General features: G+C 30.0%; 3 protein-coding genes and 1 pseudogene across 4 annotated transcripts; 2 read left to right on the plus strand and 2 right to left on the minus strand.

Moving 5' to 3' along the window:
• LOC109329110 (WAT1-related protein At1g09380-like) lies at positions 537–5,049 on the plus strand. The gene is made up of 7 exons (XM_019562778.1): positions 537–766; positions 1,575–1,637; positions 2,097–2,213; positions 2,547–2,799; positions 3,257–3,415; positions 3,812–3,963; positions 4,603–5,049. Exons 1-7 carry the CDS (start codon positions 591–593, stop codon positions 4,751–4,753), a joined length of 1,071 nt encoding a protein of 356 aa, XP_019418323.1. The 5' UTR covers positions 537–590; the 3' UTR covers positions 4,754–5,049.
• LOC109328994 (galactinol synthase 2-like) lies at positions 6,815–9,159 on the minus strand. The gene is made up of 4 exons (XM_019562652.1): positions 8,812–9,159; positions 7,651–7,971; positions 7,427–7,561; positions 6,815–7,098 (listed from the first exon to the last, which is right to left on the minus strand). The coding sequence occupies exons 1-4, from the start codon at positions 9,142–9,144 to the stop codon at positions 6,898–6,900; spliced, it is 990 nt and encodes a 329-aa protein (XP_019418197.1). The 5' UTR covers positions 9,145–9,159; the 3' UTR covers positions 6,815–6,897.
• On the minus strand, positions 15,597–19,717 carry LOC109328995 (annotated as a pseudogene).
• LOC109328880 (Golgi apparatus membrane protein-like protein ECHIDNA) lies at positions 20,807–23,912 on the plus strand. Of its 2 annotated transcripts, none has more exons than XM_019562509.1 (6): positions 20,807–20,916; positions 21,609–21,665; positions 21,759–21,962; positions 22,137–22,196; positions 22,501–22,627; positions 23,536–23,912. In XM_019562509.1, exons 1-6 carry the CDS (start codon positions 20,902–20,904, stop codon positions 23,622–23,624), a joined length of 552 nt encoding a protein of 183 aa, XP_019418054.1. In that variant the 5' UTR covers positions 20,807–20,901; the 3' UTR covers positions 23,625–23,912. The 2 variants fall into 2 exon arrangements, with proteins under 2 accessions (XP_019418054.1, XP_019418053.1); XM_019562508.1 differs by having other exon boundaries at positions 20,810–20,916; positions 21,603–21,665.

The following is a 24,512-nucleotide window of genomic DNA, read 5'->3' on the forward strand; positions in this document are numbered from 1 at the left end:
TGTTGTGAAAAGTAATGGAATAAAACAAATATTTGTTTTGTTTTATATATTGTTCATAGCCAATAATAATAAAACAAAAATAACAATAATAATAAATATTTAAAAAATTAATTAACATGACATATTTTTATTAGTCAGAAAAAATATATGGACATATTCTAAAACACGGAAACTATGTTGAATTGGATAAACATTGCCATTAAGGTGCATGCAATGCAATGTGGTAACGTGGAACATACCCAGGGGGTGGTGTGGAAAATGCAAGGACTTGTGCATGATAACAAATTTAGTTGCTTCAAGACTCTGAAATGTAGCTAAATCTGCCAACTTTCCACAAAATCCTAAAAGTTCATGTCTTTTCTTTAAAAAGAAAAATAATGATAATAATAATAATAATTACCACTAATCTTTGCAAATTTGCCACGGTTTCTTTTACACTTATTTCCCTCACAATTTTATTTATTTATTATTCTTTTACTCCTTATATATATGCATTTCTGTATTGTTTTCTTTGCATTCATTCACATTATCTTCCTTGTTAGAAAACACTCTTATATCTCTTAGTGAAGAAAAAACTTAAGAGAAGAGAAATGGGTAGTGGACTTTTTCCATTGTTCTTAATGGTTCTTGTTCAATTTGTCTATGCAGGGATGAATATTACTTCAAAGCTTGCAATGTTATCTGGCATGAACCCTCTTATCCTTGTCGCTTATCGTCAAATCTTTGCAACTTTATCCATTGTTCCATTCGCTTATTGGTTGGAATGGTAGGAATATATATATATATATGCAACTTATAAGTTTTATGATTTTCCTATAATAGATTTATTTCATGTTCTTTGGTCTTTTTTTTTATTTCATATAGAATCATGCATGCATGAATAATGATTATTTTAAAATCTAGTAACATTGGCATGCATATTCTAATTTTGTGGGTGTCTCCTTTGAATAATGCTAAGTTGCTATAAGTTTAAGAAGGATTTGAACTTTGAGGACCTCTATTGTTATGAATATTTTGTAATATGAAATGGATTTAAAAAAATAATGATGATGAATAAGTGCTTGCATGATCAGAATCTCTACGAAACTCCAAATTACACTGTTTTTAACTTGAAGAAGAAACTCCAAGCTTCACTAAACTAACTCTAGTTACATAAATTTTTTATCCATACAACATTTGAATAAACAACCTAAAGTAACAACATTTGTATGAACAACATAGAGGAACAATATTGATGCATGATGTCATGCATGTTTAATGTTATGTGCTAAGTAACTCTACTTTTCAACCATGTGCTACACATTTCAGAATAGGGTTCTGCTTAATTATGAGTTATTTGGGTGTTAGTGGTGATATTCTCCTTTATATATATAGATAAAAAAGTTCTGTGGAAATTGTCAGATTTTTTTTGTTTTGTTTCAATTGTTATTTTTTTCTAGCATCAGGTTTGTGATTTTATGGAGAGCCAAAAGCTACTAAAGAAGTTAAAGGAAAAAAAACCCTTTATTTTATTTTATTTATTTACTTTAATTTTTTTGTTAATTTTAAATTTGTTTGTATGCTTCTTTCCTTAGGAAAACGCTTCCCAAGATGACAAAGCGCATTATGTACCAGATAATACTATCCTCTTTATTAGGGTAAGCTTTACAATTTATTTTTTCTCTTTTTGCAAATTCTTGGGTTCTTTTTTATTTTTGGTTTAATTTCTTTAATTTAAGCTAGTATTCTCAAATCTATTAAACTTGATTTTTTGAACCATTTTATGATTAAATGTGACTGATAATTGTGAATTCACTTCTACATAACATTTCTCTACTCAAAATGGTACTTTCATATTTATTCACAATCTCCTAAATTCATTGTTATCCCAAATATTAGTGTGTAAGTGTTGTGTCAAATTTCGATGTTGAAGGTAGATTGTTTAACACAATTTTCAATTTTTATCTAAATTTAAAATCGACTATGAATAACATCAATCACATATAGACAAAGTTTAAGGTTTAGAGACCTTGTGAGATTAACACTTTTTGTTTTATTAATGTTTTCTTCATGTCAAATTATCATTTTGATCACACAATTGATCTTATAATATGCAGAATCACTGGAAATCAGGTTCTATTTTTCGTGGGGCTAAAGTATTCAACCGCTACAATTGCAAGTGCACTAACCAATTTGCTCCCAGCATTCACTTTTGTACTAGCAGTACTCTTTAGGTTGGTAACAAAAATGATTTGGACCTATAATTTTCCAAAAAAATAACATCACTTTGTAATATAGGTCTTATAAATAGTAATAGAAAAAAAAAGATAGCCTAAAAAAAAAAGAATTTAATATGTATATACTATATAGTGTAAATGTTTTTTACATTATGGGCAAATCATCCACCATTTATAGTTAACTGTCATGAACTCTCAAATAAAAATAATACAAATCCATGATAGATGATATATTAAGACTGTAAAATATTTTATATTGACAATATATAGATTTTAAACTAAAAAGATGATAATAATCTTATGATTTAATTGTTTTGTTTTTATTGGTAGACAAGAGAATATAAGAATGAAAGACAAAGCTGGGATAGCAAAGGTGTTTGGGACACTTTTGTGTGTAGGTGGAGCATTGCTTTTATCATTTTACCATGGAAAAACCATTGGTTTAGGTGAATCAAGTATTCATTGGAGATTTGCTGAGAAAATGGAAGGAACAAACTCTTCTATTAGCAAAACAAACTTGCTTCTTGGCCCTTTCACCATCATTTGTAGTGCACTTGTTTGGGCATTGTGGTTCATAATTCAAGTAAGTATAATGATAAATCTTCTTATCTTTGTCATATAGCTAGTTTATTCTTAAATTTAAGTTCATTTAACTAATTTCTCAATTAATTATTATACATATTCTACAACCATAATCATGTTTTAATTCTACTAGTTGATGTTCATTATATATATTATGGGTCAAATGACATCATAATGTTTTACTCTATCATAAATGTTTATTGACAAAACATTGATTTTATATCCATCAATGACTTTGCTTGACGTATAAGCATTTCCACCACAAATGATTAAGCAATTAGTCCGGAATATTATACATGCACTAAACAAGAAAAATACAAAATTGTACATAGAAATAGTAGTTTATCTATTGATTTATGTTAATATTGTGATTGATTCAATGTCCTAAAGTTAGATGCTATAATTTATGTTACAATAGTTTTGTTATATATTACATATATACTTTTTTGGCATTTCAGGCAGATATGAGTAAAACGTTTTCAGCTCCATATACGAGCACTGCATATATGTGTTTCTTAGGAAGCTTTCAATGTGTGGCCATTGCTTTGTGTTTTGAAAGCACTGCCTCAGCTTGGTCACTCAACAATGCTATGAGACTTATCTCTTCTCTATATGCGGTATGAACATTAACTTAACTTGATATCGATGTTTTAAATTACACTCTACCATCGCAATTGCAGCCAATCGACTGTAATTGTGGTGGCATCGGTCATATTTTCCTACAATTAATATCGCTTACTTCACATAGCGTCGTTGAATCTTTAAGGCATACATTCAACAACGCTCATTAAATGTATATCTGCATATCAAATTAAATAACATTTGTTTCAATGAATGCTGTTGATTTTTTTTCGTCTTACATTTAACAACGTTCTACTAACGAGCGTTGTTGATTGTTGAATGTGAAGTATGACGTAGAGGTTTTTCACGATTGTGATAAGCAGTAATTTAAAACATTGTTGATTATAATTATATATGGTGATTATAATTATATGATAATGTTGGTTATATAGGGAGTAATTTGCACTGGGCTAGCATATTGTCTCATGTCATGGACCATAGCAAGAAAAGGTCCACTTTATGTCTCTATATTCAGTCCCTTGCAGCTTATCATCACTGCTCTTGTAAGCTGGGCTTTGCTTCGAGAGAAATTATACATTGGAACGTATGTAATTATCTCCACTTTTACCTACTTAATTAATTATTACTATGATAAAACTACTAATAATTATTAAAATTTAATATTTATACATTGAAAGTGTAAAGTTTTTTACACAATGCATCTTTTATTATTCAGTTGTATTACTTTTATACAACAGGTGAATGATGATTAACCGTGAATAACAGATGATCGACTAACAGTGTAAAAAACTCTTATATTATTAGTATAAAGATATTAAATTCTAGTTATTATACATATTATATCTTCATTCACAAGTTGTTATCCATGTTCTAAATCATGATCTATAATCACAATTGCATTAGTAATATTGCACTTTTTGTAATTGGGTCGTGACTATTATTACATCATATAAGTTGCATTTTTTTGTGTGTCTATGCGATATTGTAGTACCTGACAGTATAAAAATTTATATATAATCATTGTATCATCTACCATTTATTTATATTTTTAAGAGTCAATATATTTAAAAACAAATGACACATGATGCGGTCACACAGTATAAAGCATACATCCTTAGTTGTCCATGCATGCTATGTTTTCATGCACTCATAAAGTATATTTTAAGCTTTGTCTTTAACTAAATTTGGTTTGAATTTTAATTCCATATTTTGATTTGGTTAGTGTATTGGGCTCTCTCCTCATAGTTTTGGGGCTCTACTCTGTTCTGTGGGGAAAGAACAAAGAGATGAATAATGAAGACACCATTGATTTGACAATCATAGAATCAATCAAAGATAATGAGAAGGAAGAGAAGAATGATCTGAAATTGTAATAATATTATATACCATTCAATATGGTAATCACATTCATGTTGCAACTTAAAGGGGAAGGAGAAAGAAGCATATAGAGGATTCAATGTAAAAAAATATGCATGATGTTACCAAAGTCTCAAGATTTTATATTATTTGTTTTATTTTGGCTAGTAAATAAAGTTGGTCAAATTTGAAATTTCCTTTCAGGCACATTAGTTTGGAACTTTTTACTATTTGTTATATTATACCACCCTTTCATATTTTGTTACAAGAAATGTTCAATTATAATGTTACCTCTAATGTTATTAGCAATTATGTAATAAAAGCAAGATACTCCATTCTATTTGCTCTATTCTGAAATAAAAGGTATCAACAAATTTGACTATACTCTATAGAAGAATGTTATGACATAAATAATAGCCTGTATAAAAAACATACATTAGGCTTAAAATATTTTGCTGCTTTATAAGAGTTAATGTGGTTTCACTTTGTTTGGTGCATGGACTCATTCTCCATAGAGCTATGCTTTGCACAATTATTCACTATATAGAAGAAGGAAAAAATTCAATAAATCATATTAAGGAGTCATCTTAATGGACCTCTAAATTGATAATTCGGCCCAAAAACTATATCCAATTGGAACCATGAAAAGGGGGGTTAGAAATAAATTCCAAAATAGCAGTTTCAAAGAAATATCATTATTGCAGCAAATAAAATACCCTTATTCTAAAAAGGAAGAGGAAGTTTAAAAAGGAAAAGTAGAAATATCAGTATTCCAAATATCCAATAACAAGGTTATAAAATGAAAAAATGTATTTTTTTTTCTCACAACTATCCTCAGGCAACCCTGTCCGAGCTGGGAACATTCACGGGTATGTGGGGCTAATTCTCTCAGCGAATATTTTTTCATCCACAAAACTCAAACCCAAGACCTTGCTTAAGGGGAATCAAGCATGTACCACTTGAACCAACACTCGTTAGTAAGGTATTGGTATAGTGGTAGTGAATCTCTAGATAGATAGATAGAAAATCAAGAAAATATTCATTAGAACTGAATCCAATAATAAGGTGTTGATGTAGTAGTAGTGAATTCAATAACAAGGTTATTTCAAATATCCAATATGTGAGTATTTTTTTCATTCACAAAATTCGAACCTAAGACTTTGCTTAAGGAGAATCAAACATGTATCACTTGAACCAACACTCGTTAGTAAGATATTGGTATAGTGATAGTGAATCTCTAGATAGATAGAAAATCAAGAAAATATTCATTAGAACTGAATCTCTGTTGGTATAGTAGTAGTGAATTCAATAATAATGTTATTCCAAATATCCAATATCATTATTCCAACTATCTATTATAACTGAATCTCGATAGATAGAAAATGAAGAATTTGATTTCTGATAGCAACACTTGTTAAGAGGGACCATAAACTCTTAAAAAGATTAATTATTTATTCAAATGGTGAGCAAATACCATTGGTTATACAATATCTATTAGAACTATTGCCGAAATTAAGATGTGTATATTCTGGTGATGATTAATATTATAAACAAATTTTAGTTTAATATTTTAATTCATAAATAAGTTATTGAAGTGATGAGATCAACATGGGGATAAAGCTATGCAATTTTCATAGATGATTTTTTTACTACTAAGGATATGAAATTTACTTATGAAGTTTGCCTGTTATAGAAATTTTGAATTACCTTCATTTTTTGAGAAAAACCTTATTGTTTTGACTTTTGGCATGAACTTTTAGTACTAGTGTGTTGCAAAATTTAGAGGGTGCTTTATAAAATTGATATTAATGGAGAAATATCTTCTAATGATTAATCTCTCCACTTTACCACAATTAATGTTTTTTTCTTTGTTAACAAAAATCAAGGCGAGAAAGGTAATAAGGAAGTAATAAATAAATAAATTATTCAAACATCATTAAAACTAAAAAGTTTACTTAAATTTTTATAAAACATATCCCATAATAAATTCAGAAATATTCACAACCCCACAACAAAAACTAAAAGTAATTAGACTCAAAAAAGAAAGTCCTCTAAGTCATTGGGATGTAACCCAAACCATACTTTAATATCTTAGAAAACCCAAAAAAACAAAAAAAAAATGTACATAATTAGGTACCATAACTTAAGCAAAAAACATATATTATGCAGCAGAAGGGGCAGGGACAAACTTAATGGTACTAGCATTATCCTTAAGTGCCACTTTAAAACATTCCAAACTAAGAGGATCTTCATAGTCCAATGTTTCTTCTTCATATATGTCCCACCATTTCTTCACTACCATCTTTATATCTTCTCTCTCCATATTCTCTTCTTTCCCCGTGTACCTCCAAGGTTTAGAACCCTAGTTTAACAACAAAAAAAGAAAATTAAACATTAATAATATTTAGCCTAGCCATTACCCCACAATAAATTATACAATAAAAACTTTTTTGATCCCTCAAATTTTGTTAGTACCAATTTGGTTCCTGAAAGCTTGAAAAAATTAAAATGGTTGTCAAACATATCAAATGTAAGTGAAATTAATTATTTTTGACTCGATTTTTTAGTATTAGTTTGATTTTTTTTATCTTTACAATGATTAAATTGGTAAACCCAAAAATAATTTAACACAAAAGTGAATATTCACCCATTATAATGAATTCATAGATAGAAAATAATAGCACACTCACAGCAGCACAATAGTGAACAACTTTCACTTTTTCAAGCTCAACATTTTCAGGGTGACGCCATAACATGGCTAATACTAGGTTATACACATTTGGTATAGGCTTGTATTTTTCCTTGAAGAACATGTTTAGAAAGTCCTACAAGACATAAAAAAACAAATTAACAAATACCCTTTTTATAATATAATTCAACTTATAAAGTATAGTATTAATTAATTTGAATATACCTGTTCAGCAAAGGAAGTGGGTTTAGTAACTTGAAGTTTTTGAAGTAGTTCATGGTAAGTGATAAGATTGGGCTCATAAACAAACATCCCAGCATTGAAATAGAGAGGAGGTTTTGGACCCAAATTTGAAGGCCATTGAACCTTATGAGGGCATTGTTGACAATATCCAATTTGATATTGAGGGGTATGGGTCCAACTTTTCTCACAAAAACAGTCCATAACAGCATAAAAGTAATTATCAGGCAAATCAAAAAGATGATCAATGTTTTCAAATACTTGGATATCACCATCTAGGTAAATCATCTTCCTGTATTCCACAAACTGCAAAAAAAAAACAAATCAATCATAATCAGAATCTTAATTAAAAGGAGAAAATGAACCACTTTATAAATAAAAATATCATTTAATTTTTTAATATATTATCTATACACTGACAATGTAATATAAAGTATACATTGTTACTGTATCATTCATCATTCATTGATATTACTTTTTTGTTTTGAGAAGTTAATGATAGTTTGTCAGTGTATAAAACTTTTATACTATCAATTTTTTCGATTCAGCTGATTTAATCAATAAAATTAAGGCTTAGGTGATATTTTATTGTAATATGGTATTCAAAATATGTAAATGATATAATGATAAGAAAGTTTCAATTATTAGAGAAACATGTATTCACTTGATAGTATATTACATCATAAACCATTTATTTTTAATTATTATTAATATTAGATATTAAACTCTTCAATTATAGTAATGTTCAAATTAAAGAAAGACTGTGTCAAATAAGTATAAAAAGGTACTGGAATCAGAATATGTCCAAGTTAAAGCAAGACAAGGTTACAATTACAAAAGATGAAAAATGCATACGTAATGTAAACCATATAGTAAGGTAAGCAAGTAATATTATTATTGTTAAACAAATTAATTCTTATAAAAATGAGAAATTTAATATAAACAAAGTAAAGGCAGTACTATATGATGTCTCTATTTTTATTTTAAGAAACATCAAATATATAAAATACAAAAAACTTCCCTATAAAAACAAGGTGAATTAAACTTTAGACACAAAAAAAGACAATAAATATAATCAATATCTCTATGGTCTAAACTACGTGTAACACAAGCAAAATAATAGTAGTAAAAAACAAAAACATATACCTCCCAAATTCTGAGTTTTGAGTAATTAATAACATAATAAGCCATAGCAAACTGAGTTTGATTCTTAGGAGGATACACTGGTTCAATCTCTCTCACAATGCAACCTTGTGATTTAAGAATCTTTCGATGTTCTTCAGGTACATCATGTAACACAGCAACAACAAGAGGGTAGTCACTTTTCACTTTCCTAAGCCCTTTTGCTAACCCTACAACACCTTTCACATAGTCACCATTTCCAGCTAAGAATGTCACAAAAGCATGGCCACTTCCGCCGCCGTTCTTCGGTTGCTCAGCCGTGGCATTCACTGCAGTGGTGGTGATATTAGGTGCCATGATGGTTCAAGAAATGAAAGAGTTATTTGATGAGAAAATAAGAAATATTAGTGTTTGTGAAGTGTTTTGATGTGTGGAATGATATAGGGTAAGAGGGTTGTTTATATAAAGACTTGGAGGTTATTTTCGTAAATATTTGATCCAATGGTTAGGGAGAAGATCTTGAGATTCTACGGTGCCAAATGGCTTTTCATTAAATAAAATTTTGATTGATTTATATAACACGGGCATGTTTTTTATCAACCATAATTAATATGTTATTAATTTTGGAAACTCGAACTCTCAATCCCCTTCACTCTAATCATTCATTCTAATCATCAAACTATCTTATAACTCAATTTTTTTGTTGGTAAGATTCAAACTCACAACTTTCTGCATTTTATATCTTAAGCCGTTCAAACCCACTATATATAGACATTTTAGTGTTAGAATTATTTCTGATACACTGCAATAATATAAATATATGCATAAAGATGGCTAAGATAAAGAATTTTTCATAGGTAAGTTTTGCTGATTTTCTTTCCACCGACAAAATATTGCAGTTTTCCTTTTGCAAATAAGTAAAGAATCTAATTTTTATGCGTAGTTATTGACTTATTGTAAAAGTAATCTATATTATTATTTAACGATATATTGTATATTGTCATCTACGCATGTTACTAAAATTATTCCCTTAGAAAATTACTCAAATAGTATGTTCTGTATTCAATATAATAATATGAGTTTGTTTTTTGTGATCATTCATACATTTTAATTTACTCAAAAAAAAGTATATATCTCACAATAAATTATATTTTGTTAAACTTACTTACATTTATTATTATTATTTTATTTAAAAGTATATTTCTTGTACAAAGGAAATTAGTATAATTTGTGTATATAAATAAGGGGTTTATATAAATATTAAAAGAGGAAAATGTTTTATGAAATTTCATTAAAATTAGAGGGTGTAAGTGTACTATTTCTATAAACGAGGACTATAGGTTGAGGTGTTAGACAAAACTAAAATATTTGTATCTTTGATATCATAGCACTATTTCTTTTTTAAAATAACTTTTCCCAAACTTGTTTACTATTCTTTTTATATAGGTGTGTCTCAGGTTGAGGAGTTACACAAAATGCTTATTTGTATATTGATTTCATACTCAAGAATATTACTTTTACAATTAAATTATCCAAACCTAAATAATTTGGAGAAGCACTATATTGGATTAATCCCTTCTGTTTTAGCAATGGGCTAAATGTAACACTATAATCCCATATAACAATAATTGTATAAGTAAGTCCTAACATTTAGTATTTTTTTATTAAGAGTTGTGTTAGATTAAGATGCATTACTAAATACCGATAGATGTGTGAAATCAAAGGAAAAAATGATTATTATCAAGTCATTATCGATAGAACAAAAGTCGTCGTGGACATCACTCCTTAAAGGAATAACAATATTAAGAGTCTCATTTTAATTAGGATAACAAATTTAATATGACACTTAAATAATAACACTTTCTCATATAATAAACTAGCATTTTGGTTAAATTCTCTATATGTGCTTAAGTTTTAACAAAAAGTTAGTAAAGATCCACACATTGTTATTTAGAAATTTGAAATCAAATCTCATCAGAGAGTAGACACTTCTATGATACTCACTCTATAATCTTTAACACTAGCTTAGTAGCTTTTAACTCAAAACTCTTACATTAATCTAAAGATTTCAACTTAATTTATTAAGATCGCAGAATGTTGCTATGGTAATTTTCACCTTTGATATAATTAATTAGTCATGAAAGATACAAATCAGTGGTCAACTTTGAATAATATTTTCCATTTTCGTTCCTCGACAAGTCTATTGATTTTAATGATAAATCTACTGTTTTTCTTGGTTTTGTTATTAGTGATTTTAGTCTATTTATTTGTATATATTCAAACAACATAATTATTGTAATCCCTTTTACTTATGTAGGCAAGTATTTCTACATATTATCCAAAAAATTCTGATACAAACAAATGTATATCATCTACTATACATGTAAGGAATTAATCATTTTTTTAGAATAGAGTTACCCTCACAACAATTGTTACTATCAGAAATTGAACTCTGAATCTTTTAATATTCTGGGATTTAGGGAGTCTTATACAACTAGACTAACGTTTTCTTGGTATATGATACCCAAAATTGAAAGTGGGTAGGATGAAGACTGAAAATCAAGACATTTTGCTGAATCTAAGCTTCTATTAGTGATAAACCTCACCAACCGTAACTTATTACGTTACCGTCTGTATATTTTGAATTTGTACTTATCCTATTGTTAGCTATCCTATTGTTAGCATAGTAGTTTGTGAATAGAGATATTTTAAGAGATCCTGTTATTAGTTTTGATCTCTGCTAGCTTGTATAAATATTCCTTTGAAGTAAATAATGAAAGTGTGCTTCATCCATAGCTTCTATCTGCAAGCCACCATAAAATCACTTAATTTGAGCTTTTTCTTCTCAGCAATATACTGTACCAATTAAAGCAGCTCATGATTTTTTTGGGTGGAATTTGTGGGATTAATAACAAATAATAATATAGATAATGTAAAGTAAAAGTATAAGATAAAATAGCACGCGTATTCCAGTGACGCAATGATACCGTCAAGAATGTAAGCGTGATGCTATTGTAATATTTTCTTCATTATAAATTTTCTCATTCTTTAAATTTTTTACATATACCAATTTAGTCTTTAAAAATTCAAAAAACCTAAAATACTATTAAAAATATTAAGTATAAGTTAAATTAGTTATTTTTACTATTTTTATAACTCATGATAGAGAGTATTTTAACTTATAATCTTTGAATACTAGTAGTTTTATTTTTTCCAAGAACAAATGTATACATACAAAAAATTTAAAAATCGGTTATTTATTCTATATTTTATTCAAGATTACATAATATTTAAATAAGACTATAGTTTTTCAAGGCTTCAAAAATATATTGTTTGTTCATTAGGTCTTAACTTGATTCTTTCCTACATTACCAAAAAACGTAACAAAAATAACATTTAATAATGAATAAACTTATACCAATTCAAAGGATTGATTTACTAATTAAACATGAGGTCCTTACTTATTTACGGTAATAATAGTCTTTAAATTTTAAAAAAAAAAGTGATCAAAATTAAGTTCAAATCGAGACACAACACTAAATTAACTTATCTTTACCTAGTCTTTTTCTTTGTCCACAAGTAAAGTCACAAATAAATCATAAAATGTAAAGTCTGACACTACCAAAATAAAAAAAGGTAAAAACTGTGAAACGTTAATGCATGTGTAAAATATTTCATCCGTCCTACAAAATGATAAGAAATATAGAAAATTTGTCCCAAAATAAAATTATAATAACAAATATAAATACATAAAAATTATTTGGTTATTCAAAACATTAAAAACATCATTCCTTTGCTTTGTTTACTTGTTTAATTTTTACTATATATGTTTTGGATATATAAGTATCCATTCATTGTTATTTTTTATTAAATAGTCAATAATAATTAAAAATCAATAATAAATGATATAGTGCATTCATTTTTTATTAATTTAAGGTTTAACTTCCACAATCCAAAAAACGAGGAATTATGAATTTCATCACCAATTAGCCTACCTCTACATAATTGAGGGAGAATTTTGTAAAAAAAGATCTATTATCCTAAATTATATTTAAAATTTTGTTTCGACCCAATGATAAATTGTCAAGTTAATTAAAAAATTGAAACATTCATTATTATTTTTCTGTTTCATTATTATTATTATTGCGTATGTAATTTGATACAAAATATCTTTATTTGCATTTTGTTGAGTTTGAATCTATTGTTCCCCAAACTTGACACGTCGACACACTTAATGTACACGTGGCTTTACATGAAACGACGGCTACTTCATAGATCAAGCTCTCACTTAGAAAGTGGGTCCATACTCATGTGGGACCCAACCTTTTGGTAGCCACGTGGATGCTTATTTTACGTGGGTTTAACAAGCCTTATTCCAATGAATCAGTCTAACTTTTTTATTTATAAACTAAGTTGGTTTATGTTGTATATATGTTTGATTCCCTTTAAGTAAGGTATCAGATTTGAATCTCGTGAATAGAAAATATATTTATTGGAAGAGTTAGCCTCACATACTTGTAGATGTTCTTAACTCAGACATAATTACATTTAGTACAAGGATACATGTGAGAAACAAAAAAAAATCTAACTTCCAACTTGATTCAACAAGCATTACATTATTATACTAATATGTTGTTATATCTGGTGTGAATCACTTAAATATAATATGTAATAAATAGTATAATGACAAAAACTCTCATAATAATATCACTACATGCATCTTTTGCCTTTTTGTTTTCTTTTAATAACAAACTCCATAATTTCTATGACCAAAATTTCATGCAGCCACAAACTACAACGAGTCTAAAACCCTTTAAAATTAAAGATTACTAAAATGTGTCGTTTCCTCTAAAAAAAAATTGAAAAAAATACATGCAATAAACTTCTCGTAACTTTTCAAAAAACTAATACAAATGAATAATATATAAATATTTATACCGATAGAATAAACATAAAAAAAAATCATGTACATCTCTAAAAATGGAATTTATGTCATCATACTCAAACTTCATAATTATTTATTATCATGTATTTCGTGTCTAGTTTTTATCATATCCGCGTGTGATAAACATGTGTCATATTGTAGTTGAAGAGAGGCTTCTGTATTGCCACGTAGCGATTAGTGTACTTCTCTTGAACCAACATTGCCACGTTGCATGGTCGTTTTTTCTGGTTTGGTTAGTTGGTCTGAAAGCTAGACATGACACTATTCGAATTAGATAAAGTTCATCATCGTACACTTAAAAGAAATTATTTAATGAAGTGAAATTTAATATCAATCAATTCTCTAATTCTTTTGAGGTTAATGTTTGTAATTTTCCATTCAACTAACCAACAAATATTGTATATGCTGGTGGTTTAATTTGTGATGTTTGATGTTCACAAATTATTATTTTATACTATGATTAAGTCCTATGAAAATAATTGCAAGCAACAAAGATCCTATTTAGTTGTGTAAATGGAAGTTCGTATTATTTGTTTGTAAGAGTAAAAATGTCATCTCATTATAAATAATAAATAAAAGAGTAATAGATTATACATTTTGCTTTTATTTTTGCAACACTTCCTTATTATATAGTAACAAGAAGGATCCTTACCCAATTGGATCTTATTCAATTACAAGTAATTATGTTGAATGAGTGACAACCCGGTTGTGTTGGTTGAAAAAATCAACATATAATTTTAATATTTGTAAATCCTTTTTATTTTATTTATTTTCGTATTATATTTTTATTTATTTATTTTACTTTTTAATATACCAAAAACATTGAAGAAAATTAAAATTGAGAAAGATTTTGTGGAATAAAAATGTGGATAAATAAATAAGAATGAGCCCACCAAACTCTAAACTCTCCCACCAGCCTTGTGAAATCAAAGTCACAACCACTTTGAATGATAAATTTTCTGTGTCAACATGGACCTTGGAAGATGTCTCATAGTACCCTTTTCAAGGTATTTTGTCTGATCAAAACAATGTCTTTACTTTCACTCTTCACCCACACCAAAGTATTGAACATTTCAAGATAAGGATAGAAAATATAACCAATAAATTGAAGAAAAGAAATAAGAGAATTTGATAATGGAGTTGATAAGAATATGAATATGCCTATGATTAAGAATGTGTATAGAAGAAGGAAGAAGAAAGTTTGGCTAAGCAAATAACAAACATCCTACTTTACCCTTAGGTAGTTAATTCGGTTAGGAATCCTATAAATAGAAAGAGATGGCTTGGTAGTTAGTTGGTCAGGGATTTCAGTTCTGATTTGAGGAGAAATCGAAGGGGCTAGGATTGTGGAATCCTAGAGTTGTATCTCTTCTTCTACCTTGTAATTCTAGTCTACAATCAATAAAATTTCTTAGAACCCTAGCATAATCAAATTAATTCTGGTGTAGGGTTTTTTCATTCAATTTTCCTATTCTTTTTATCTTTCTTAGATATCAGTTATTAACAAGAGTTTAGCCAATTGTACCTATATCCTCGGGAGCGCCGAGCGGTTACACATAATTGCAAATGATCTAAGTCTAATATATAACATTAGTCAATCTATTCTATTCTCATATTAGGCAATGTGAGAATAATACAATACATATTTCAAGCATCCCCACAAGTGAACGAGCAAACCAGGATCCATGCAAGTGTAGGGTCAGATGCTTAAGATGAGACCAAAACTTGAAGGAAAACCATTAGTCTTTGAAATATGTTTTCCATAATTCAGTAGAGATTTTTTGTGTGATGAACTAGTTCTTAAAGAATCTCAGGAAAAAAAAGACAAGTTCTTATTGAAATCCACTGCTCATGCAAGATTGAATTCAGCAAAATAAATGAAAGACAAAGGCATTATTTACTTAATAAATAAACAAACTTATCAACATTTCACAACTTTATCTCTTATGACATTGTAGCAAACTTCAATGTGAAATAATAATGAAAGTTACAAGAAGAGTAATCATACACTAACAAGACTCTTCTTCTTGCTAAGAATTATGTCATCTGTTTCGAAATCAGCACCTTTTCGATAAGTTCCTCGACCAAAGTCAAGGTTATACGAGTCGGTAAGACCTTCGATAAGGCCGAATTCAGGTACCCACCCAAAGACGGTCTTTGCCTTCTCAATCGATGCAAAGAAATGCTACACAATATACAAAAAAGAATATATGTCAAAATATCATTCATCATTATATTCCTAATGGAAAAGGGCATTTACTTTCTTTTCATGATTTTATGTAGGGAAAGGGGTGTCTCTAACATCACCTTATAGATTCTACAAATGTTATATAAATGTAGATTAATTTTATGCATTACCAATGTGACACTATTATCATAAAAGTCAAATATTTTTCAATGACATGCTTAGATTAGAGAAAAGAGAGGTTGACTAATGTATGCCACCTTCCCCTCTACTATGTCATCATTTCATGTACTTCTACTTTGTTTTGGTTTGATCTAGTCCCCTCAAATCAAATAAGCTTTAATATATTTGATTTGGTATGACTAAACTCGAATCAAACAATTTTATAGCCGACCTCGACTAGTGAGATAAAGACTTGGTTGTTGTTGAATCATATATATGAACTTGTTTCACCTGGTCTCGGAATGGAAATGACTTCTTTTTCCCAAAATCAAAATCTTTAGGATTGTAGTGAATGAGTTCTGGCTCTGGGAACCCACCAGCCTGAAAAATACCAAAACATTAGAAAACTATGATAGTAAAATGCATGGCACAAAGTCAAAAATACAAGAAATGCTTGGCTCAAAGTAATTTTCTTACCTTAGCACATGCTCTTGCTAATCCATCAAAAGTGACATACTTATCTCCTGAAATGTTGAATATTTCCTTGTTGGCTTTTTCATTACCAAGGACTTGAACAAATACTCTTGCCAAATCCTGTAATAATTGAACCATAATTTAGCAAAATCAGAAAAGCCACCAAAAATTTACATGCTATGCTAATTTCATTCATAGGATATAATTTTTTAGTCTGTGATCAATTGCTCATGCAATTACAAGCTACGAGTGGTGATTAAGAATAATCTTATCTTACGTGTAACGACTCGGGTATTCGAAACTCTACTATTTATTATAACTACATTTCGGTTGAAGCCAGGGTTCACTTGCACTATGATCAACCACTATAGTTATTCGCACCCGATTATTTCTTAATCTTCAAAACAATCCTCGAAGACAAGCATTTACGATTTCCTTCCGATAGTTATTCATTATAAAATAGAACACAATAGGTATGCATTAAACTCATGTTGCAAATGAATAAGATCGGCTAGAGAACAACAACATCGCAACTCTCTTAGACTCGTATGGTCTTACCTTAACATGACCAAGTTGTGTTATCTGTATTCCTGAGCTTGGAATAGGAATCGGTCGACCGGCTTTCAATCTGTGGAAGAACCACTCTTCGACTGGGTTATAGTTCAAGGGTCCGTAGATGTAAACTGGCCTTATCGAAGTCCAATTAACACCCTTTGATTGCAGCAAACTTTCTGTCTCAAGCTTTCCCTTGTGTCTGCTCTTAGGATCAACTGCATCACTCTGTAACCAAGAACCGGGGAGTTATAAAAGATAAACATGATTCATTATACTAGAAGTGAGTAAAGTTTTAAAAAGTGACATCAGGATATGCATAACATAAGAAATAGAAAAAGTAGTGTTACTAATTTGTGCAAAAAAAATGAGTTTACTCTTTGTAAAAGACAATGATATGGATGATTATAGGCCTCAAACATTTGCATCATTACAAGAAATAGCTTGAAATCGCGTGAAGAACTAACCTCGGCGTGAGGTAGCAGATCAGATTTGAGATACACACCAGCAGAGGAGCAGTAAATGTACCTGGCATTTAGAACCCAAATTTCATTATACAAACAAAATGGAGATATGTTGCATTACATTACCATAGGATTTTCTTGATACATGATATCACATTTAAGATTGTATAAGCCTTCCAGTTATCGGGGACATCCGATAAAATTGGAACGATATAGAGAAGATTAACATGGCACAAATCGAGAAATATAACCCTTTTATAAAAACATCAATTGTCATTGTAAAAAGCTAAGTAATTTTCATATCTATATGTCTGAAGTCTTAGACACCTAACTAGTAACAAATTCCGATTTTATCAGATCAAAGCAAAAGTGAAGGGCATGACAGAATAGTTGATGGAGTAAGATCAACACATTAACAATTTTATCAGATCCACACATTATTCATACTACAACTTGAATGCTAAATAATATGAATACAACATTAACAAAATAAATCTTAACATTAAATAAATAGAGCAATGACAATAAGCATTTATAACTGATTAGATTTTCTAGAATACATCATAGACTAAGAGATCTTACTATTCCAGATTAGGCAGAGCATCTAGTATGGGCTCAACTTCTACTGCCTCTCTTCCTGAAACATTCCAAAATCATGTTTTGAATGTCGGGAGTAAGATATATCATACGAAATGGTACTAAGCCAACAAGAGGTTGGTCTAATGGTGTAAGACCCCACTGGATCCCCAGATAGGCCAAAAGGTCGAGTGTTCGATTCCTGAAAGCGACACTTGTTGGGAGGGACAGTCACACACCCCGAAAGGTAAGAAGGTGCGAACAAGTTGAGACTATGCATACCATTTATGTCATAAACAACATCAAACCCTTCTGCTGAGAGACTGGATTTTACAAATTCAAAGTCCTGTCTGTCTCCTTTCAAATGCAAGATCTGGTAAATAAATAACAACATACATTATTAAGAATAAATGTTCTACATATGAGAGTAACAAAAATGTTACATATATGGTGATACTTTAAAAGCATGTTAGTCCAATGTTTACAATGAACATACCTTGGAAGAAAAATCAGCAAAATCACTGTCTGATTCACCTGGTAATTGTTGACTAATTGGTGCTTTTCCTCTTGTAAATAAAGTTACCTTCCAAATTCACAAGTTAATGTTAAGTTTCTACTATTTAAGGCTTCTAAAATGTCCAGTTAATGCATAATGTGTAAAAATCATACCTGGTGACCCTCTTTGACAAGAAGCCTAGACAAAACCACACCAATAAACCTAGTACCTCCCATTATGAGGATTTTCTTGGTGCTTGATGCTGAGACATAAAAAGACCCTTTTGGCTGCCATGATTTCTTTTTCAACTGTAACCAGAATAAGGATGTTGGAGTTAGTAACAGGCAGTGCTATAAATTGCAGTTTCAGTCGCAATTGCGGTTATAGTTGTGGTTACTGGGATTACGGTTATTGCAACGAGGATTGCGGCTGTGGTGTGAATTATTTTACAATTAAAAAAATTGAATTCGATGCGGTCCCATACAACTTAATGCAGTCCGATGCGGTTGTGTTGCGCCCAATGTAACCATACCATTGTGAGTCTGATGAAACATAGGTCCTTAAACTTGTCAAGACAAACTTAGTTGGAAATATATAGTTCACCAAAGTATTAAATTACAAGAAACTTTCAACCATGCAATAATTTAGAAAGTATTACATAATACAATGCACCAATTTTTTACACTGATAGAGTATCATTTATTACTCATATATTAACAATCGTTAACTCTTATAATGAATAATATCCTTATGCTATAAAAAACTTTACACTGAAAGTGCACAAATATTAGACTTATAATCAATGCACACATTCATCATAGTACAACTGAATAGTGAATGATATACTGACTATATATTAATCGACAATACATAAATATTATACCAGTATATATACATATAATATAGTATGTAAACAAGTGGAGGTGAAAAGATAGAGGATTGAAGGAACCTGAGGTAAGTATGAATTCTGGTACCACTGAAATCAGAAAGAGAAGAAGCTAAGGGAGAGAAAGATAGGTTGTTCTGTTGAAGTGTAACAAGCCTTGCCATGCCTCCTTATGAATTTTAGTTGAAGATAGTGTTATAGGTGTATATTTGAGTATGTACATATGGGAAAAAATCCTCTCCAGTCATGGAGAGACAAGTTCTTGTTTTTCCACTTGTACTTAAGGATAAAAAGGTAATATTTTTGTATTTTAAGGATAAAATTGTCCTATCAACTAATTTTTTTATGTTATTTTTTAGATATTTGTCTCTCCGTTAATGGAAATGATCCTAAACTCGTACATATGGACTGAAATTTGAAGAGTGTTTTCATTTTTCATTACGAAGTAAGTGCATGCCTCACCTCTTCTTTGGTTGTGATAAGAGAATGACCCATCATCACCACCTCACTTGTTTTCCATCTACATTCAATATGCCTCTCATTTCTCTTTTAACATCTTTTTTTGTTGTTATTTTTTTGTAATCAAAGTCGAAACCTGTGAGAAATTTTTGTTGTCCCTTTTGTTTTTAATAATAAATATATTATTTCATTTTATATAAAATGATAAAAATATCTTATCATATAATTTTTTATTTTTTATAATAATTATATCTCCTACATAGGAGAGCATCCTCACTTATCAAAGTCATATCATGAAAATTGAGGACTATGGTCCATCACTCACATTTGGTTTTTATGAAAAAGATGACAAATGAATAAAGAAAAAAAAATTGTGAGAAAAAAAGAAAATTGTATTTTGTAGCATAATGTAAGTTTGATCGGTCATGGTTCTTGTTATACTCGGAGTCACTAACATTTAATTTTATAAAAAAAGTAAGTTATAATGAATTATTCTCTTAATATAATTTCAAAATAACAAATAATCATTAATAAGGTGTTGATATAGTGATGTAAAGCAAACTTCATAGTTTGATTCTTATGAGCAACACTTGTTGAAAAAGAGACCACAAAGATATTATCTTTCCCCAAAAAAAAAAGTGATGAAATATCCTTAATTGTACAAAAAAGACAAATAATCTCTTAATTATTTCAAAAAAAGAAATTCAATTCTATTTGATAGTTAAGAATTTCATAATGAGCCATACAAAATAAAAAGCTTAAAAATAAAACTTATTGGGCCAAATTATATGGGCCTAGCCCAATTGAGTGAGAGCCAGAGGTAGAAGGAAATGGAAGAAGAGTCTTTATGATCTGTTTTCTTCTTCTTCTTCTTTATATTAACAATCTTTCAGAAGATCCCAATTTTTCACAGTTATGGATTTCAACAATGTAATGTTAATTCATCTATCTCTTCTCTCATTTTCCATTTATAGATTTCTATTTCATTTATTTCTATTGGATCTGATTAGTAAATGTTAGATCTATGTTTTTTTCCTTCAATTTATTGTTAATGTTGTTTTCATGATTCAGTAGCTGTTACTTTTCTTCTGAATTTTTTTATATGTATCTTCAACTGAAACTTAGATTCTTAATTAGGTCTTTAATTTGGTTGGAATGCTCATATTATTGTTCCCCTTTTGTTTTTGAATAATGAAGAATCTGTTTGGGTATTAGTTTCTGGGAATAAATTATTTCAATAATTGACTATATGCATAATTGATTATTGTTATAATTGATTATAGTAGAATCAATTTTACATTTGTTTACGTTGTGCACAAAAAAAAGGGTTATTACATTGTCGATTATGAAAAGATGTAGAAAGTTATTTGCTTAGATTAATAATTTTTAGTTGCTAGCTTATTCTATTAGGATGAAATGAGACAAATGTTATTGGTTTTCAAAATAGCCAAATAGCTTTTTTTTTAATAAGCTTGAAATTTTCAGTTTCTGTAAAATATGTTTTTTCATACTTTAGTATGTTTACTATACATGTCAAATTGAACCCGAAACAGCTCTTTCTTTTTCTGTGTAAAAAGCTTTTCAACCGATCCTTAATTGATCTAATATTACTTTAGTCGCAGTCTGTTGGAGAAAATTATGCCAATCCAAGGACTTGCTTCTTTCATGTTCTCTTCAAGGTTTGATTTCTCTAATTGTGCTATTTGAAAACCTTTCTATATAAGCCTTATTTTTCTTCTTCTTCTTAAAAGTAATGCTTTTGTGTTCTGCAGGCTGCAGCATTGGCATTTTACATTCTCTTTGCCCTCTTCATTGATAACTTTGTCATCATTTTTGTGGTGACTGTTCTTCTTGCCGCTCTTGACTTTTGGGTAGTCAAGAATGTGAGTGGGAGAATTTTAGTTGGTTTGAGGTGGTGGAATGAAATAAATGATGAGGGTGAGAGCATTTGGAAATTCGAATGTCTTGACCAAGAGGTAGGAATCACATGTTCTGATAAGTCGCAACTTGCAAATTGCATGTCGCAATCTTATTTTTGGAATAATATGTCTATCTTCTAACATTTTTACTAGTTGCATAAACCGTAACATTGCAGTCCAAATGCTTTAAAGATACTTGCATCTTACATGTGTTGTTTAATTTTCCTATAGTCACTGGCTCGGATGAACAAGAAAGATTCATGGCTTTTCTGGTGGACTCTTTACCTTACGGTAAGAAAACATGAACTGGTTACAGCATGTGAAGTCATTCCCTTTTTTTAAATGCCCTTTAGTAATTTGTGGCAACTTGTTGGAAATTAACTAAAGGGGATAGTACATCGAATGTTCTGTCCAGATCAAGCCTAGTTATATGGTTCATGGGTTGTTTTGATGTAAATACTAAATAGGTATCAATGTTCACTTTAGACCAATTCTCTGCTTACAGATTAGGTGTATGAGTACCCTCCACCCCCTCCAAAACAAAACATAACTATATTGTAAAGCACCATATAAATTGATTTTTTTCGTGCTACAGGCAGCTGCGTGGATTATCCTGGCAATATTCTCTCTCATAAGGCTTCAAGCTGATTACCTCCTTGTTGTAGGAGTTTGTTTGACCCTCAGTATTGCAAATATTATTGGTTTTACCAAATGCCAAAAAGGTATGTTACTTTATTGATGCTCTTAAAAGTTGTATATCTTCTAATATTGTAAGGAATATTGGTTTAAGCTGCCTCAACATGACTTTATTTAATCAATCAATCACAATTTGTCATGTTTGGGTCAAGTTATCTAGTTCAAAGGTTGAGTGTATGCCATTATTGGTATGCTGGGTTATATATCATCGATGCTTTTTAAACTGTATTCTTGTAAATGTTGCTTACAACACATTGATTGGGCTTTCTTGGGTGAACATGGTCATTTCATATAAATAATAACTGCCATTTGTTTACATTGACCTCAAAATGAATATATTCTTGCTGTAGTTGTCAAGATAGAATAATTGTTATACTGACAATGCTTAAATAACAAGAAAAATATATATTTTAGCATGGTTATGTACGTGGTTTGTGCAAAGGAATAGCTCCTTGTGATAATCGCACCGCCTCACATGTTTTTTAGTGGATATGAAACTTTGGGTTTTGTAGTTTTTTTAGTTGCATTGCATCAATATTTTCTGGATGCATCTGTTCTAATGGCTTCTGCTTCCCATGAATACATATTTCATTTCCAACTATATCGATGTGCATGAAACATACTTGCCTTAGGGGTTTCTTTAACCCTTTTTCACCACACATCTTGAGACTGGTAGTTCTACTTCAGCTCTAAGTATGGGTGTATTGATCCTTAGATTACTAGTGAATTATGATTTTGATTAATTTTAGGCTAAATCAACGGTAGATAGTCGATAAATCGTTACTTGCGCACTCTACATGCAATGCTCACTTTACTGGACTCTTCTGTCACAGGAAGAGTTCCTTCCCATTCTACATGAATGTTCTGTTTCATCTGTTAGCGGTTTTTCAAATTTTCATGTATGAATGTATAACACTGCTTACTTGTCTTTCAGATGCTAAGAAGCAGATTCAACAATATGCGTCTAACACAATTGCGTCTCGGTTCTCATCGACCTTACAGTCAGCATTCAGTATTGTCTGAGTTCTCTAACTTGTAAATTCAATCAGAACAGCACATTATGGAAACTTGAAAGCAATGAGATGTGGATTCTGACTTTCTATATTGAACCTGGCAACTTGCAGAGTTAAGAGACTGAAATGCAAATTTGGTACCTTCTAATGTAATGGCTTCAGTAAGAATTTGATAATCAAATTACATAGCAATATAATTTACTCTTTTCTGGTGTAAATGTTTTTATTCTTTTTGGCATTGTAGCTCTAAATACTTAGATTATTATTCTCTATTCAATCTACATATGTTTGTTGATCATATCATTTGTTTTCATGGAAACTGGTGTGTGATTGGTGGTATGAATTATGTTGTAGCATTACGATTTGGCTTTGTTCCCACAACCTAATGTGTATGCCCATACATACACCCGAATGGAACATCCATGGTCCAGACCGAAGAAACCCCAAATGAGTTCATGGTGAAGAAGAAGAACATACCTTGTTGAGCCATTTCCGGAATCTCGAAGGTATGAGGGTGAGATGATCTTCCAGATGATAGAGCGCCGAATGGTTTTCCTTATGCTTCTCTCTAGAGGGGAATGAGAGAATCTTTAGTTTCTTGAAGGTGTGTGTTAGGGAGAGAAATGCTTAGCCTTAGCTTCTTGGTTATGAGGATAAACCTCATCCTTATACCTTATGAGCCTTATGGATGGGTGGATAGTGTTATCCTATTCTGGATAACACTATTCTCATCCTACCTTATTCTCCTTAACCTTTACACCTGAAAACCTATTGCTTTACAAATGGGGACCATAACCCATAAAAGTAACCCCGTAGTGGTTACTACTTTAGTTGCAATAATTCTGATTCAGTCCCTTCATCAAATCAGAAATTGCCTGAAGGTATCTACACTTATTAT

Source organism: Lupinus angustifolius, chromosome LG16 (assembly GCF_001865875.1).
Source record: "Lupinus angustifolius cultivar Tanjil chromosome LG16, LupAngTanjil_v1.0, whole genome shotgun sequence".
NCBI lineage: Eukaryota > Viridiplantae > Streptophyta > Magnoliopsida > Fabales > Fabaceae > Lupinus > Lupinus angustifolius.